At 43.5% G+C, this 16272-nt stretch overlaps 1 protein-coding gene across 1 annotated transcript in view; it reads right to left on the bottom strand.

The window, feature by feature from the left end:
* LOC139025692 (KICSTOR complex protein SZT2-like) overlaps nucleotides 1-16272 on the bottom strand; it is a 99042-nt gene that overhangs the window by 63863 nt on the left and 18907 nt on the right. Inside the window, exons 11-13 of the mRNA XM_070440857.1 lie at nucleotides 14550-14671; nucleotides 14150-14332; nucleotides 3518-3776 (exon numbers count right to left, since the gene is read on the bottom strand). Coding sequence (XP_070296958.1) covers nucleotides 3518-3776; nucleotides 14150-14332; nucleotides 14550-14671 — 564 coding nt within the window. The remainder of the gene's footprint in view (nucleotides 1-3517; nucleotides 3777-14149; nucleotides 14333-14549; nucleotides 14672-16272) is intronic.

A 16272-nucleotide genomic window follows, 5' to 3' on the forward strand; every position in this document is an offset into this window, starting at 1 on the left:
AGGTTTACCTCTACTGTTTCACATCCTACCATACCTTTGTCTGTAGATATTCCTTGAAGCTATTTTATCGCCCCAGAAACGTCCTTCTTACTCTCTGTTTCTAGACGACCAATTCTCATAGCTTTTAGCCGTACCTTATCCTACTCCTCTCTCTGTTCCTCTTGGTGATGTAGAGGTGAATCCAGGCCCTGCAGTAACCTAGCTCCACTCCTATTCCCAGGCGCTTCTTTTGATGACTTCTGTAACCGTAATAGCCTTGGTTTCATGCATGTTAACATTAGAAGCCTCCTCCCTAAGTTTGTTTTTGTTCACTGCTTTAGCACACTCTGCCAACCGGATGTTTTAGCCGTGTCTGAATCTCTGGCTTAGAAAGACACCAAAATTCTGACATTTTCATCCCCAACTACAAGATTTTCAGACAAGATAGAAGGCCAAAGGGGGCGGTGTTGCAATCTACTGAAAGATTTCCCTGCAGAGTTCTGTTTTTACTATCCAGGTCTGTTCCCAAACAATTTGAAACTTCTACTTTTAAAAATCCACCTCTCTAAAAACAAGCTCTCTCACCTTTGCCGCCTGCTATATGACCACCCTCTGCCCCAGCTGTGTCTGACACATTATGTGAACTGATTGCCCCATCTATCTCAGAGCTCGTGCTGCTAGGCGACCTAAATTGGAACATGCTTAACACCCCAGCCATCCTACAATCTAAGCTTGATGCCCTCAATCTCACACAAATTATCAATGAACCTACCAGGTACCACCCCAATTCCGTAAACACAGGTACCTCATAGATATCATCCTAACAACTTGCCCTCCAAATACACCTTGCTGTTTTCAACCAAGATCTCAGCGACTCACTGCCTCATTGCTGCATCCGTAATGGGTCGCGGTCAAACGACCTCACTCATCACTGTCAAACGCTCCCTTGAAACACTTCAGCGAAGCAGGCCTTTCTAATCGACCTGGGCCGAGGTATCCTGGAAGGATATTGATCTCATCCCGTCAGTAGAGGATGCCTGGATATTTTTTTTAAATGCCTTCCTCACCATCTTGAATAAGCATGCCCATTCAAGAAATTTAAGAACCAGGAACAGATATAGGCCCTTGGTTCTCTCCTGACCTGACTGCCCTTAACCAACAGAAAAACATCCTATGGCGTTCTGCATTAGCATCGAACAGACCCCGTTGATATTGCAACTTTTCAGGGAAGCTAGAAACCAATATACACAGGCAGTTAGAAAAGCCAAAGCTAGCTTTTTCAAGCAGAAATTTGCTTCCTGCAACACAAATTCAAAAAAGTTCTGGACACTGTTAAAGTCCATGGAGAATAAGAACACCTCCTCCCAGCTTCCAACTGACACTGAAGATAGGAAACACTGTCACCACCGACAAATCCACTATAATTGAGAATTTCAATAAGCATTTTTCTACGGCTGGCCATGCTTTTCCACCTGGCTACCCTACCCCGGTCAACAGCACTGCCTCCCCTCTGCTACTCGCCCAAGCCTTCCCCATTTCTCTTTCTCCCAATACAGTCAGCTGATGATGTTCTGAAAGAGCTGCAAAATCTGGACCCTTACAAATCAAGCCGGGCTAGATAATTCTGGACCCTTTCTTTTCTAAAACTATCTGCTGAAATTTGTTGCCACCCCTATTACTAGCCTTTTCAACCTCTCTTTCGTGTCGTCTGAGATTCCCAAAGATTGGAAAGCAGCTGCGGTTATCCCCTCTTCAAAGGGGGGACACTCTTGACCCTAACAGCTACAGACTATATCTATCCTACCCTGCCTTTCTAAGGTCTTCGAAAGCCAAGTCAACAAACAGATTACCGACCATTCGAATCCCCACACATACCTTCTCCGCTATGCAATTCGTTTTCAGAGCTGGTCATGGGTGCACCTCAGCCACGCTCAAGGTCATAAAACGATATTCTAACCGCCATCGATAGGAAACAATACTGTGCAGCCGTATTCATTGACCTGGCCAAGGCTTTAGACTCTGTCAATCACCACATCCTCATCGGCAGACTCGACAGCCTTGGTTTCTCTAATGATTGCCTCGCCTGGTTCACCAACTACTTCTCTGATCGAGTTTCAGTGTGTCAAATCGGAGGGTCTGTTGTTCCGGGCCTCTGGCAGTCTCTATGGGGGTGCCACAGGTTCAATTCTTGGACCGACTCTTTTCTCTGTAAATATCAATGATGTCGCTTTTGCTGCTGGTGATTCTCTGATCCACCTCTACGCAGACGACACTATTCTGTATACTTCTGGCCCTTCTTTTGACACTGTGTTAACAACCCTCCAGGCGAGCTTCAATCCCATACAACTCTCCTTCCGTGGCCTCCAATTGCTCTTAAATACAAGTAAACTAAATGCATGCTCTTCAACCGATCGCTGCCTGCACCTTGCCCGCCTGTCCAACATCACTACTCTGACGGCTCTACTTATGTTGGACAACTACAAATACTAGGTGTCTGGTTTAGACTGTAAACTCTCCTTCCAGACTCACATCAAACATCTCCAATCCAAAGTTAAATCTAGAATTGGCTTCCTATTCCGCAACAAAGCATCCTTCACTCATTGCTGCCAAACATTCCCTTGTAAAACTGACCATCCTACCAATCCTCGACTTCGGTGATGTCATTTACAAAATAGCCTCCAAAACCCTACTCAATAAATTGGATGCAGTCTATCACTGTGCCATCCGTTTTGTCACCAAAGCCCCATATACTACCCACCACTGCGACCTGTACACTCTCGTTGGCTTCATACTCGTCGCCAAACCCACTGGCTCCAGGTCATCTACAAGACCTGCTAGGTAAAGTCCCCTTATTCAGCTCGCTGGTCACATAGAGCATCTACCTGTTGCACGCGCTCCAGCAGGTATATCTCTTCTGTCACCCCAAAACAATTCTTCCTTTGGCCGCCTCTCCTTCCAGTTCTCTGCTGCCAATGACTGGAACGAACTACAAAAATCTCTGAAACTGGAAACACTTATCTCCCTCACTAGCTTTAAGCACCAGCTGTCAGAGCAGCTCATAGATTACTGCACTGTACATAGCCCATCTATAATTTAGCCCAAACAACTACCTCTTTACCTACTGTATTTATTTATTTATTTTGCTCCTTTGCACCCATTATTTCTATCTCTACTTTACACTTTCTTCCACTGCAAACCAACCATTCCAGTGTTTTATTTTTATTTTTTTTACTTGCTATATTTGTATTTACTTCGCCACCATGGCCTTTTATATTTTATTTTATTTATATATATATTTTGTTTGCCTTCACCTCCCTTATCTCACCTCACTTGCTCACATTGTATATAGACTTATTTTTTCACTGTATTATTGACTGTATGTTTGTTTTACTCCATGTGTAACTATGTGTTGTTGTATGTGTCGAACTGCTTTGCTTTATCTTTGGCCAGGGTCGCAATTGTAAATGAGAACGTGTTCTCAATTTGCCTACCTGGTTAAATAAAGGTGAAATTAAATTAAATTTAAAAAAACTCTGACCTCTGCGTTCTGCAGCCTTGACCTCCAGTAGCTGGGTCCCGTGCCGAGCCACCACGTCAGCCCCGTCCTGAGTGCTGGCCAGGGGTCGGCCCGTCCCCAAGTCCCTGAGGGCCTCGTCAAAGGGCACCAGCTCCGAGGGGAAGTGGAGGGGGGCCAGGGAGCGGCCAGAGCTAGACACCTTGCCCTGGTCCTTGCCGGGCACCGGGCTCCTCAGCAGTGCATCGGCCTCAATGGTCGGGTTGATGAACGGGTTGGACTCCTGCTGGGAGAGAGAGGGAGGAAGTAGATGAGAGGGAGATGTAAAGAGAAGCAGAGAGAAAGGAGAGAGGAAGAGAAGCAGAGAGATACTGTAGCTGGAGAGAGATACTGTAGCTGGAGAGAGATACTGTAGCTGGAGAGAGATACTGTAGCTGGAGAGAGATACTGGAGAGAGATACTGGAGAGAGATACTGTAGAGAGATACTGTAGAGAGATACTGTAGCTGGAGAGAGGGAGAGAAACAGAGGAATTGAAGGAAAGGAGGAGGAGATTAGAGGGGGAGTGACAGAGAAAGAGGAAAATGAGAGTTGAAATGAGAGATGAGTGAGTGAGGGATGCGGAGAAGCTGTGAGGTTTTCTCGAAGTTACTAAACAAGTAACTTTCTGGTGAACATACCATGACAATATTTTTTTTATTAAACACACATGAATGATGTACCTCAAACAAGCCAAAGCCATTGGGTTTGAAACTCATATCTGACAAATCAGAATTCCAACTCAATATTCCTCTGTAATAAATCAACTAATTGAAGACAAGTTGTACACACATGGCAAGGTGACTGGGAATATGGCCGAATACAAACAGTGTAGTTATTCCCTCAGTAAATCAATTAAACAGGCAAAACGTCAGTATAGAGACAAAGTGGAGTCGTAATTAAACGGCTCAGACATGAGACGTACAGTTAAAGTAGGATGTTTACATACACCTTAGCCAAATACATTTAAACTCAGTTTTTCACAACTACTGACATTTAATCCTAGTAAAAAAACTCCCTGTTTTAGGTCAGTTAGGATCACCACTTTATTTTAAGATTGTGACATGTCAGAATAATAGTAGAGAGAATGATTTATTTCAGCTTTAATTTTTTCCATCACATTCCCAGTGGGTCAGAAGTTCACATACACTCAATTAGTATTTGGTAGCATTGCCTTTAAATTGTTTCACTTGGGTCAAACGTTTCGGGTAGCCTTCCACAAGCTTCCCACAATAAGTTGGGTGAATTTTGGCCCATTCCTCCTGACAGAGCTGGTGTAACCGAGTCAGGTTTGTAGGCCTCCTTGCTCGCAGATACTTTTTCAGTTCTGCCCACAAATGTTCTGTAGGATTGAGGTCAGGGCTTTGTGATGGCCACTCCAATACCTTGACTTCGTTGTCCTCAAGCCATTTTGCCACAACTTTGGACGTATGCTTGGGGTCATTGTCCATTTGGAAGACCCATTTGTCTTGAGATGTTGCTTCAATATATCCACATAACACCATCTATTTTGTGAAGGGCACCAGTCCTTCCTGCAGCAAAGCACCCCCACAACATGATGCTGCCACCCCCATCCATCACGGTTGGGATGGTGTTCTTTGGCTTGCAAGCATCCCCCTTTTTTCTCTAAACATAACGATGGTCATTATGGTCAAACAGTTCTATTTTTGTTTCATCAGACCAAAAAGTACGATCTTTGTCTCCATGTGCAGCAGCAAACCGTAGTTTGGCTTTTTTATGGCGGTTATGGAGCAGTGGCTTCTTCCTTGCTGAGCGGCCTTTCAGGTTATGGCGATATAAGACTCATTTTACTGTGGATATAGATACTTTTGTACCTGTTTCCTCCAGCATCTTCACAAGGTCCTTTGCTGCTGTTCTGGGATTGATTTGAACTTTTCGCACCAAAGTACATTCATCTCTAGGAGACAGAACGTGTCTCCTTCCTGAGCGGTATGACGGCTGTGTGGTCCCATGGTGTTTATACTTGCGTACTATTGTTTGTACAGATGAACGTGGTACCTTCAGGCGTTTGGAAATTGCTCCTAAGGATGAACCAGACTTGTGGAGGTCTCCAATTTTTTCTTCTGAGGTCTTGGCTGATTTCTTTAGATTTTCCCATGATGTCAAGCAAAGGGCACTGAGTTTGAAGGTAGGTCTTGAAATATATCCACAGGTACACCTCCAATTGACTCAAATTATGTCAATTAGTCTATCAGAAGCTTCTAAAGCCATGACATCACTTTCTGGAATTTTCCAAGCTGTTTAAAACTTCTTATGGCTGCAGGGGCAGTATTGAGTAGCTTGGATGAAAGGTGCCCATAGTAAACTGCCTGCTCCTCAGTCCCAGTTGCTAATATATGCATATTATTATTCGTATTGGATAGAAAACACTCTGAAGTTTGTAAAACTGTTTGAATTATGTCTGTGAGTATAACAGAACTCATATGGCAGGCAAAATCCTGAGAAGTTCCACTTCCTGTTCGAATTTTTTCTGAGGTGGCAGATTTTCAACCAAGCTCTCATTGAAATTACAGCGAGATATTGATGAGTTTTCACTTCCTACGGCTTCCACTAGATGTCAACAGTCAACAGAACTTTGTCTGATGACTCTAATGTGAAGGGACCGGAATTAGTCAGGTCTGCCACGAGCTGACCATGCTTTCACATGCGCATGAGGACCTCCGTTCCACCGCTCTTCTGAAGTCAATCTAATTCTCCGGTTGGAACGTTATTCAAGATGTATGTTAACAACATTCTAAAGATTGATTCAGTACATCGTTTGACATGTTTCTACTGACTGTTACGGAACTTTTGGACATTTCGTCATGTTATAGTGGAAGCGCTTTGTGACTTTGGAATTGTTTACCAAAAGCGCTAACCAAAGTAGCTAATTGGACATAAATAACAGACATTAATCGAACAAATCAAGCATTTATTGTGGACCTGGGATTCCTAGGAATGCATTCTGATGAAGTTCATCAAAGGTAAGGAAACATTTATCATGTATTTTTTGGTTTCTGTTGACCCCAACATGGCGGCTAATTTGGCTATTGTTCTGAGCTCCGTCTCAGGTTATTGCATGATTTGCTTTTTCCGTAATAAAAAAAAAAAGATCTGACACAGCGGTTGCATTAAGGAGAGGTATATCTATAATTCCACGTGTATAACTTGTATTATCATCTACATTTATGATGAGTATTTCTGTTGAAACGATGTGGCTATGCAAAATCACTTGATGTTTTTGGAACTAGTGAATGTAACGCGCCAATGTAAACTCAGATTTTTGTTATAAATATGAACTTAATCAAACAAAACATGCATGTATTGTGTAACATGAAGTCCTATGAGTGTCATCTGATGAAAATAATCAAAGGTTAGTGATTAATTGTATCTCTATTTCTGGGTTTTGTGAAAGCTATCTTTCGCTGGAAAAAATGGCTGTGCTTATTGTGGTTTTGTGGTGACCTAACATAATCGTTTGTAGTGCTTTCGCTGAAAAGCCTATTTGAAATCGGACACTTTGGTGGGATTAACAATAAGATTACCTTTAAAATGATATAAGACACATGATTGTCTGAGGAATTTTAATTATGAGATTTCTGTTGTTTGAATTTGGCGCCCTGCACTTTCACTGGCTGTTGTCATATCAATCCCGGTAGCGGGATGCAGCCATAAGAAGTTTTAAAGGCTGAGTCAACTTAGTGCATGTAAACTTCTGACCACCTGGAATTGTGATACAGTGAATTATAAGTGAAATAATCTGTCTGTAAACAATTGTTGGAAAAATTACTTGTGTCATGCACAAAGTAGATGACCTAACCGACTTGTCAATAGCTCATATAGTTTTTAACAAGACATTTGTTGAGTGGTTCAAAAACAAGTTTTAATGACACAAACATAAGTGTATTGTAAAATTCCGACTTCAAACTGTATATGGCAGGTCTACGGACAATCACGGATTACAAAAGGAAAACCAGCGACGTCGTGTTTACGTACCCGACGTCTTGCTTCAGACAATCTAAACCCTTCGCACGCTTTCAGGATAACACAGTGCCACCGACGTGGCCCGCTACCAAGGACTGTGGGCTCTCCGTGTCCGTAGCTGACGTGAGTAAGACTTTAAGCGTTATACCCTCACAAGGATGCCGGCACAGACGGCATCCCTAGCCGCATCCTCAGAGCATGCGCAGACCAGCTGGCTGGAGTGTTTACGACATATTCAATTTCTCCCTATCCCATGCTGCTGTCCCCACATGCGTCAAGATGGAACCATTGCTTTCTTGGGTACAGAACAAAGGTAACTGAATTAAAAGTTATCGCCCCATAGCACTCATTCTGCATCATGAAGTGCTTTGAGAGACTAGTCAAGGATCATATCACCTCTACCTTACCTGCCACCCAAAACCCACTTAGATTTGCTTACCGCCCCAATAGATCCACAGACGAAAGCCATCGTACTGCCCTATCCCATCTGGACAAGAGGAATACCTACAGTGGGGCAAAAAAGATTTAGTCAGCCACCAATTGTGCAAGTTCTCCCACTTAAAAATATGAGAGAGCCTGTAATTTTCATCATAGGTACACTTCAACTATGACAGACAAAATGAGGGAAAAATCCAGAAAATCACATTGTAGGATTTTTAACGAATTTATTTGCAAATTACGGTGGAAAATAAGTATTTGGTCAAAACAAAAGTTTCTCAATACTTTGTTATATACCCTTTGTTGGCAATGACAGAAGTCAAACGTTTTCTGTAAGTCTTCACAAGGTTTTCACACACCTTGCTGGTATTTTGACCCATTCCTCCATGCAGATCTCCTCTAGAGCAGTGATGTTTTGGGGCTGTTGCTGGGCAACACGGACTTTCAACTCCCTCCAAAGATTTTCTATGGGTTGAGATCTGGAGACTGGCTAGGCAACTCCAGGACCTTGAAATGCTTCTTACGAAGCCACTCCTTCGTTGCCCGGCGGTGTGTTTGGGATCATTGTCATGCTGAAAGACCCAGCCACGTTTCATCTTCAATGCCCTTGCTGATGGAAGGAGGTTTTCACTCAAAATCCCTGATACATGGCCCCATTCATTCTTTCCTTTACACGGATCAGTCACTTGGTCCTTTGCAGAAAAACATCCCAAAGCATGATGTTCCACCCCCATGCTTCACAGTAGGTATGTGTTCTTTGGATGCAACTCAGCATTCTTTGTCCTCCAAACACGACGAGTTGAGTTTTTACCAAAAAAGTTCTATTTTGGTTTCATCTGACCATTAGCATTCTCCCAATCTTCTTCTGGATCATCCAAATGCTCTCTAGCAAACTTCAGACGGCCTGGACATGTACTGGCTTAAGCAGGGGGACACGTCTGGCACTGCAGGATTGAGTCCCTGGCGGCGTAGTGTGTTACTGATGGTAGGCTTTGTTACTTTGGTCCCAGCTCTCTGCAGGTCATTCACTAGGTCCCCCCGTGTGGTTCTGGGATTTTTTGTGATCATTTTGACCCCACGGGGTGAGATCTTGCGTGGGACCCAGATCGAGGGGATTATCAGTTCTTGTATGTCTCATTTCCTAATAATTGCTCCCACAGTTGATTTCTTCAAACCAAGCTGCTTACCTATTGCAGATTCAGTCTTCCCAGCCTGTGCAGGTCTACAATTTTGTTTCTGGTGTCCTTTGACAGCTCTTTGTTCTTCCATAGTGGAGTTTGGAGTGTGACTGTTTGAGGTTGTGGACAGGTGTCTTTTATACTGATAACAAGTTCAAACAGGTGCCATTAATACAGGTAACGAGTGGAGACAGAGGAGCCTCTTAAAGAAGAAAGTTACAGGTCTGTGAGAGCCAGAAATCTTGCTTGTTTGTAGGTGACCAAATACTTATTTTCCACCATAATTTGCAAATAAATTCATAAAAAATCCTACAATGTGATTTTCTGGATTTCTTTTCTCATTTTGTCTGTCATAGTTGAAGTGTACCTATGATGAAAATTACAGGCCTCTCATCTTTTTAAGTGGGAGAACTTGCACAATTGGTGGCTGACTAAATACTTTTTTGCCCCACTGTATGTAAGAATGTTGTTCAACATCTCCACTTCGCTGATCCTCAACACTGGGGCCCCACAAGGGTGCGTGCTCAGCCCCCTCCTGTACTCCCTGTTCACCCATGACTGCGTGGCCACGCACGCCTCGACACAACAGTAGTAGGCTTGATTACCAACAATGACATGACAGCCTAAAGGGAGGAGGTCAGTGCTCTGGGAGTGTGGTGCCAGGAAAATAACATCTCACTCAACGTCAACAAAACAAAAGGAGCTGATCGTGGACTTCAGGAAACAGCAGAGGGAGCACCCCCCTATCCACATCGACTGGACCGCAGTGGAGAAGGTGGAAAGCTTCAAGTTCCTCGGCGTAAACATCACTGACAAACTGAAATGGTCCATCCATCCAACCTCAGGAGGCTGAAGAAATTTGGCGTGGCACTTAAAACCCTCAAACTTTTACAGATGCACAATTGAGAGCATCCTGTCGGGCTGTATCACCGCCTGGTATGGCAACTGTACCGCCTGCAACCGCAGGGCTCTCCCCAGAGGGTGGTGCTCCAGGACACCTACAGCACCCGATGTCACAGGAAGGCCAAAAAGATAATCAAGGACAACAACCAAATGAGCCACTGCCTGTTCACCCTGGTATCATCCAGAAGGCGAGGTCAGTAGAGGTGCATCAAAGCCAGGACTAGGAGAATGAAAAACAGATTCTATCTCAAGCCCATCAGAATGTTAAATAGCCATCACATCACCGGCACATTAGAGGCTGCTGCCTATATACATAGACTTGAAATCACTGGCCACATTAATAATGCAACACTAGTCACTTTAATAATGTTCACATATTTTGCATTACTCATCTTATCTGTATATACTGTATTCTATTCTACTGTATCTTAGTTTATGCCGCTCTGACATTGCTCGTCTATATATTTATATATTCTTAATTCCATTCCTTTACTTAGATTTGTGTGTATTGTTGTGAAATTGTTAGATATTACTTGTTAGATACTACTGCACTGTTGGAGCTAGGAACACAAGCATTTCGCTACCCCCGCAACAACATCTGCTAAACACGTGTATGTGACCAACACAATTAGATTTTATTTGACATATTAGATAAACCTAAACGGTAGAATAACACTTCAGAAACCCATATTTTCATAAACTACAGTATCTGTTTATAGACATCAAATGTACAGACCAACTCTGGTAGGGCTGAAACCATGATCTACTTTAAAAGCCTAATACAACTGGACTGAGCCCTTGACTCAAACTGTAGCAGGGATTATAGTCAACCCAAAGGAGTGCTGAAGCTTTGGAGATGGTGCATGGACAGCATGCCCTGATTTACACTGCACAGCTTATATGCCCTCAACACCCCCCCACCCTACTAAAAGGAACTTTTGGGGAAGTTAGCTCAAGAGAGCAGCTTAATGGCTGCTGGGCAGGACCGGGGCAATGGACGAGGAGGAAGAGGAGGACGGGGAGGGCCCAGATGCCCCAGTGTGGCAAAGCCATAGAATTATAAATTAGAATAATAATTTAATAGGATCTCTATGGGCAGAGCCCTCTGTCCAGTGTCTGTCTCGTGCCCAGGGGGTGAAGGGGGTTGAACTGGGCACTGGTGCCCACTGTGCTCCTCATCAGGACAGTGACAGATGACGGTCTGCGCGGGCAAATTTTCTGCCGCTTTGACTCTGCCTTCTGTCCTCATTCATTAGTGTAGAGGCGATTAAGAGGGCATCGAGAACGAAATAGAGAAAAAGTTTGGGACATTTCCTTTCTTTTATGTTGACTTTTTTGCACTGTAATTGGTTGACTTGCGATGACACTGGGGGCAATGGCATTGCACTTATTTACTGACAAAATGTTAGGAGGATGTTTGTCCCATTTATCACAGTTATGACCTCAAAAACACTGTTAAACAAAAACGCAATATGTGTATCCTCTTAAGTTCCAAGGGAAAAGCAACGAGTAAAACAGTGCTATTGTTTTAGCAAAATCATCTAAAAGCACCTAAAAATACCTCTCTCTTTCCTCTCTTGTAGTCAAGCATTCAGGCAGACTGCTCAGAAATTATAGGCATTCTTTGTTTTTGACCCTGGAGCTACGGAACTAAAAACACGGGCCGTGAAGTCGGAGAGCTGAATGATTCTCTACACTCCTCAGCTGTGTCCCAAATGGCACCCGGTCAAAAGCAGTGCACTACATAGGGGAATAGGGTGCTATTCCACTACATAGTGTGGTGCCAGGACAACAACCTCTCTCTCTCTCTCTCTCTCTCTCTCTCAATGTGAGCAACACAAAGGAGCTGATCGTGGACTACAGGAAAAGAAGGGCCGAACAGGCCCCCATTAACATTGACGGGCTGTAGTGGAGCGGGTCAAGAGTTTCAAGTTCCTTGGTGCCCACATCACCAACAAAGTGTCATGGTCCAAACACACCAAAACAGTCATTTTACCCCTCAGAAGACTGAAATGATTTGACATCCTGACTGGTTGCATCACCGCCTGTTATGGCAACTGCTTGGCATCTGACTGTATGGTACTACAGAGGGTAGTGCGCACTACCCAATATATCACTGGGTCCAAGCTTCCTGCCATCCAGGACCTATATACTAGGCGTGTCAGAGGAAGGCCCAAAAATGGTCAAAGACTACAGCCACGGCAAGTGGTACCAGAGGTCCAAAAGACTACTTAACAGCTTCTACCCCCAAGCCATAAGACTGCTGAACAATTAATCATATGGCCACCCGGACTATTTACATTGACACCCCCCCTATGTTTTTACACTCCTGCTATTCACTGTTTATTATCTATGCATAGTCACTTAACCCCTAACTACATGTACAAGTTACCTGAACTAACCTGTACCCCCCCCCACATTGACTCGTTACCGGTAGCCCCTGTATACAGCCTCGTTATTGTTATGTAATCTTAGTGTGTTACTTTAATTAAATGTTTTACTTTAGTTTATTTAGCAAATATTTTCTTAACTATTTCTTGAACTGCATTTTTGGTTAAGGCCTTGTAAGCAAGCATTTCACGGTAAGGTCTACCTACACCTGTTGTATTCGGAGCATGTGACAAATAACATTTGATTTGATTTATTTGGGACACAGTCATTCTCTCCGCTCCTCTCCGGGAGCTTATCAAAAGGATTCAGAGATACAAAGAGGCTGACGGGGATGTTGACTGAAAAGGTGAAAAAGAGGACTAGAAGAAGGAATGAAGGCCTCAGTGCTGACATGCCATACCTAGGGAGGGAGGGAGGGAAAAAGAGGGACGGAGATGATCAGAGAGAGGGGGGAAACGAGGTCATGGTGATGTTCTGTATTAAAGACCAAGGGGAATCTACTTAGTACAACTAACAGACAAAGCGTACATCCCAAATGGCACTCAATTCCCTATTTAGTGCACTACTTTTAACCAGGGATCAAAGGCCTCCGGTCAAAAGTAGTGAACTATGAATTTTAAAACAGTGCAAATGGATTCAGGAAGATCAGATGCATAAGTCTTGGAGATTCCAAGTATATGATATTGCACATATTGTAACTGTAGTTACACCATTTAGCTTAACAATGCAACTCCTTGCAATGCAATTCCAATGAGGGCTGAAAGAACTGAATGTAAAGGACAAAGTAAAGAAGTGACAGAGCTGTTGATAGCAGATGTTTTAAACTACTGCGGTTTAAACCTCAGAGAGAAACAGAGATTAAGGAGGGGATTTAGTGACGAGAAGACACCCAGCCTCCCAGCTTTAACTAAGAGAAGTGACAAAGCAGAGGAGAGTGAGAGGGGGACATAAAATAAAAGCAATGAGGAGGTACAGGACCTGCTAGTGTGGAAAGAATCCACGTCCCACCCTCAGGAGCTGACAGATGTATGTAACCTGCCTCGGGAGTGGCCTGGCCTATACCTGCTGTACCACCAGATGCTCCACTAACACTAATACCYCATTTCCATGGAGACTTACCTCGATGCCAGTGTTTTATGTTCATGTAAACTCTAGTATAATTGTGTTACCATTACACGTGTGACATTGTTATGTAAATGCCATCTAAAAAGTACCAGTGGCCTTGCTTTGGCCCCAGGTGAAAGCAGGAGCCATGGTCCAGTGAGACAAGGGTACTGGCCCGCGTAGAAGGAAACAGAAAAGACTGAGCCTTTTGATTAAAACACTGAGGTAAATCCTATATCATGCACCACAAACTAACAGACTGATTCCCCCTGACTGACCCAAACTTTATATAAGCCACCAGGACAATGGTCCCAATCCTAACATTGTACTATTCGTAGATTGTGTGTGACATATCTTTAATATAATGTATACTTACAGGCCACAGTTATGTTGCATCAAAGGGTGTTAGACTGTGATGAATTAAAGCAGACTGCTGTGCCATGCGTGAGACTGAGCGTTTACCTTTCAGGTCTTGGGCAGGTGTGTCTGATTTAAAGACCTCAGTAATGGTCTTGGTGTGTGGTTATAATCTAACACTCATACAAGTATGATGGTTGTGTGAGATTGTCTGTGGATTTTCTGGTACATGTATATGAACTTGGTGAGTGAGAAACGTTTACCTGATTGAGGTCTGCGTGGGCCGGTGTGTCAGAGAAGCAGCAGTGGTGGAAGAGACCCATCTTCTGGTTGAGGAGACAGTGGACAACGTGGGCCCTGGCATTCTGCCACTGGACCAGCCTCACCAGCCCACGGTTCAGAGAGGCTCCAAGGTCCACTGACCAGTTATAGGTGTACAGGGTCACCTGGAGAGGGGAGAGGGGAGAGAGAGAGATCAACCCATCCCATACAGCCTTTGAGTGAAAATGGAGCAACATCCCGATAAATTTTGCCATCTCTTGTTATAGGCAACTCCCGTGCGCACGCACGCACGCACCAGGAACACACACACCAGGAAGAATAGCTGCTGCTTCCAAATAATTTGTTTTATTTTTAATAATAACACACTCCTCTTCTCCCCACCTTCTTCTTCAGGATGTGTATGAGGAGAAACCTCTGCCTTGGGGCCACACCCCTCCAGGACTGCCCTGGGCTGAACCAATCAGACTGCTCCAAGGCCTCGAAGCGCTGGAAGCCTTTATGAGCTGATTGGACATATAGGGAGGGAAGACAGTGAGAGTGGGCCACAAGGGGGGACGATGACCAGGGTTGGGGTTAATTACATTTCAATTCTGAATGTTCTTCATTGAAAAGCAATGAGGACAACTGGAACTGCAATTTCAGTTTAACTTCTGAATTTCAATATATTTGACCATAACCAACCCTGGAGCAGACAGACAGAAGACAGACAGAAGACAGGAGAGACCTGAGTGGAGCCAAACCCTGTCTCTAAGATAAGACATGGTAGGGTAGGCTGAATCAATTTAACTAGGGGACCTTAAATGTCTTGGACCAGAATATTTAATCTCTTATTTACCATAGAGTATATGACTAAACGGATAGTCAGCTACCCTATTGTGGGAAAGTGAATTTTAAATATGAAGCTATTAAAATTCAATCATAAACGGTTCTCATTACATCCTAGCAGACATAGGCTATGGGCTGTGGTCAAAACTAGTGTACTAGGTAAGGAATAGCATGTCATTTAGGACATAACCAGCAAAATATCTCAGTAAGGTTTTCTAAGCCCCCAGGGCCAGTTGCATGAAATGATTCACAGAGCCATCCTGAGAGGCGTGCATGGGGCTAGTCTGCTACTGCTTTTAGAGCAGGAGAAAAAGAAAACCCTTTCCTTTTCTAAGAKATAGACTTAGCATCACTGGAAAAAGTACTTTTCCAGACAGCCAGAGACTTAAGCTTTAAGAGAAATTGCAACCATTTATGAAAGTAGAAATAGTGAGATTTGATATTTGGAATTGAAATATGAAGTCAGTTTGAGGGAGACGAGACAGAGGAAACTGAACTCTTCATATTCACAGATATAAGGTCATCCTTATTAAGCAACATGATATGATGCACAGCTCATAACCATGCATACACCTAAGCATTGAGTACAAAGCTTTACATTCCAAAAATTACTTAGTGTCTTCAGAAAGTATTCATACCTCTTGACTTATTCCACATGTTGTTGTGTTACAGCCTGAATTCAAAACGGATTAAATTGATTATTTTTCTCACCCGTCTACACACAATACCCCATTATGACAAAGTGAAAACACGTTCTAATAKATTTTTGCTAATTTATTGAAAATGAAATACAGAACTGATTTAAATAAGTATTCACACCCCTGAGTCAATACTTTGTAGAAGCACCTTTGGCGGCGATTACAGCTTTCATCATCTTCGGTATGTCTGTATTTGGGGATTCTCTCCCATTTTTCCTTGTAGATTTTCTCAAGCTCTTAAGTTAGAAGGGTAGCAGCAGTGAACAGCAATCTTCAAGTCTTTCCACAGTTTATCAATGGGATTCAAGTCTGGGCTTTGGCTGGGTCACTCAAGGACTTTGTCCTGAAGCCATTCCAGTGTTGCTTTGGCTGTATGCTTGGGGTCATTGTCTAAGGTCATTTGCACTCTGAAGCAGGTTCTCATCAAGGATTTGCCTGTATTTGGCTCCATTCATTGTTCCCTCTATCCTTACCAGTCTCCCAGTCCCTGCCACTGAAAAGCATCCCCATAGCATGATGCTGCCACAACCATGCTTCACAGTAGGGATGGTGTTAGATGGGTGATGAGCTGTGCCTGGTTT

This window comes from Salvelinus sp. IW2-2015, unplaced genomic scaffold (genome assembly GCF_002910315.2).
Source record: "Salvelinus sp. IW2-2015 unplaced genomic scaffold, ASM291031v2 Un_scaffold3072, whole genome shotgun sequence".
Classification (NCBI taxonomy): domain Eukaryota; kingdom Metazoa; phylum Chordata; class Actinopteri; order Salmoniformes; family Salmonidae; genus Salvelinus; species Salvelinus sp. IW2-2015.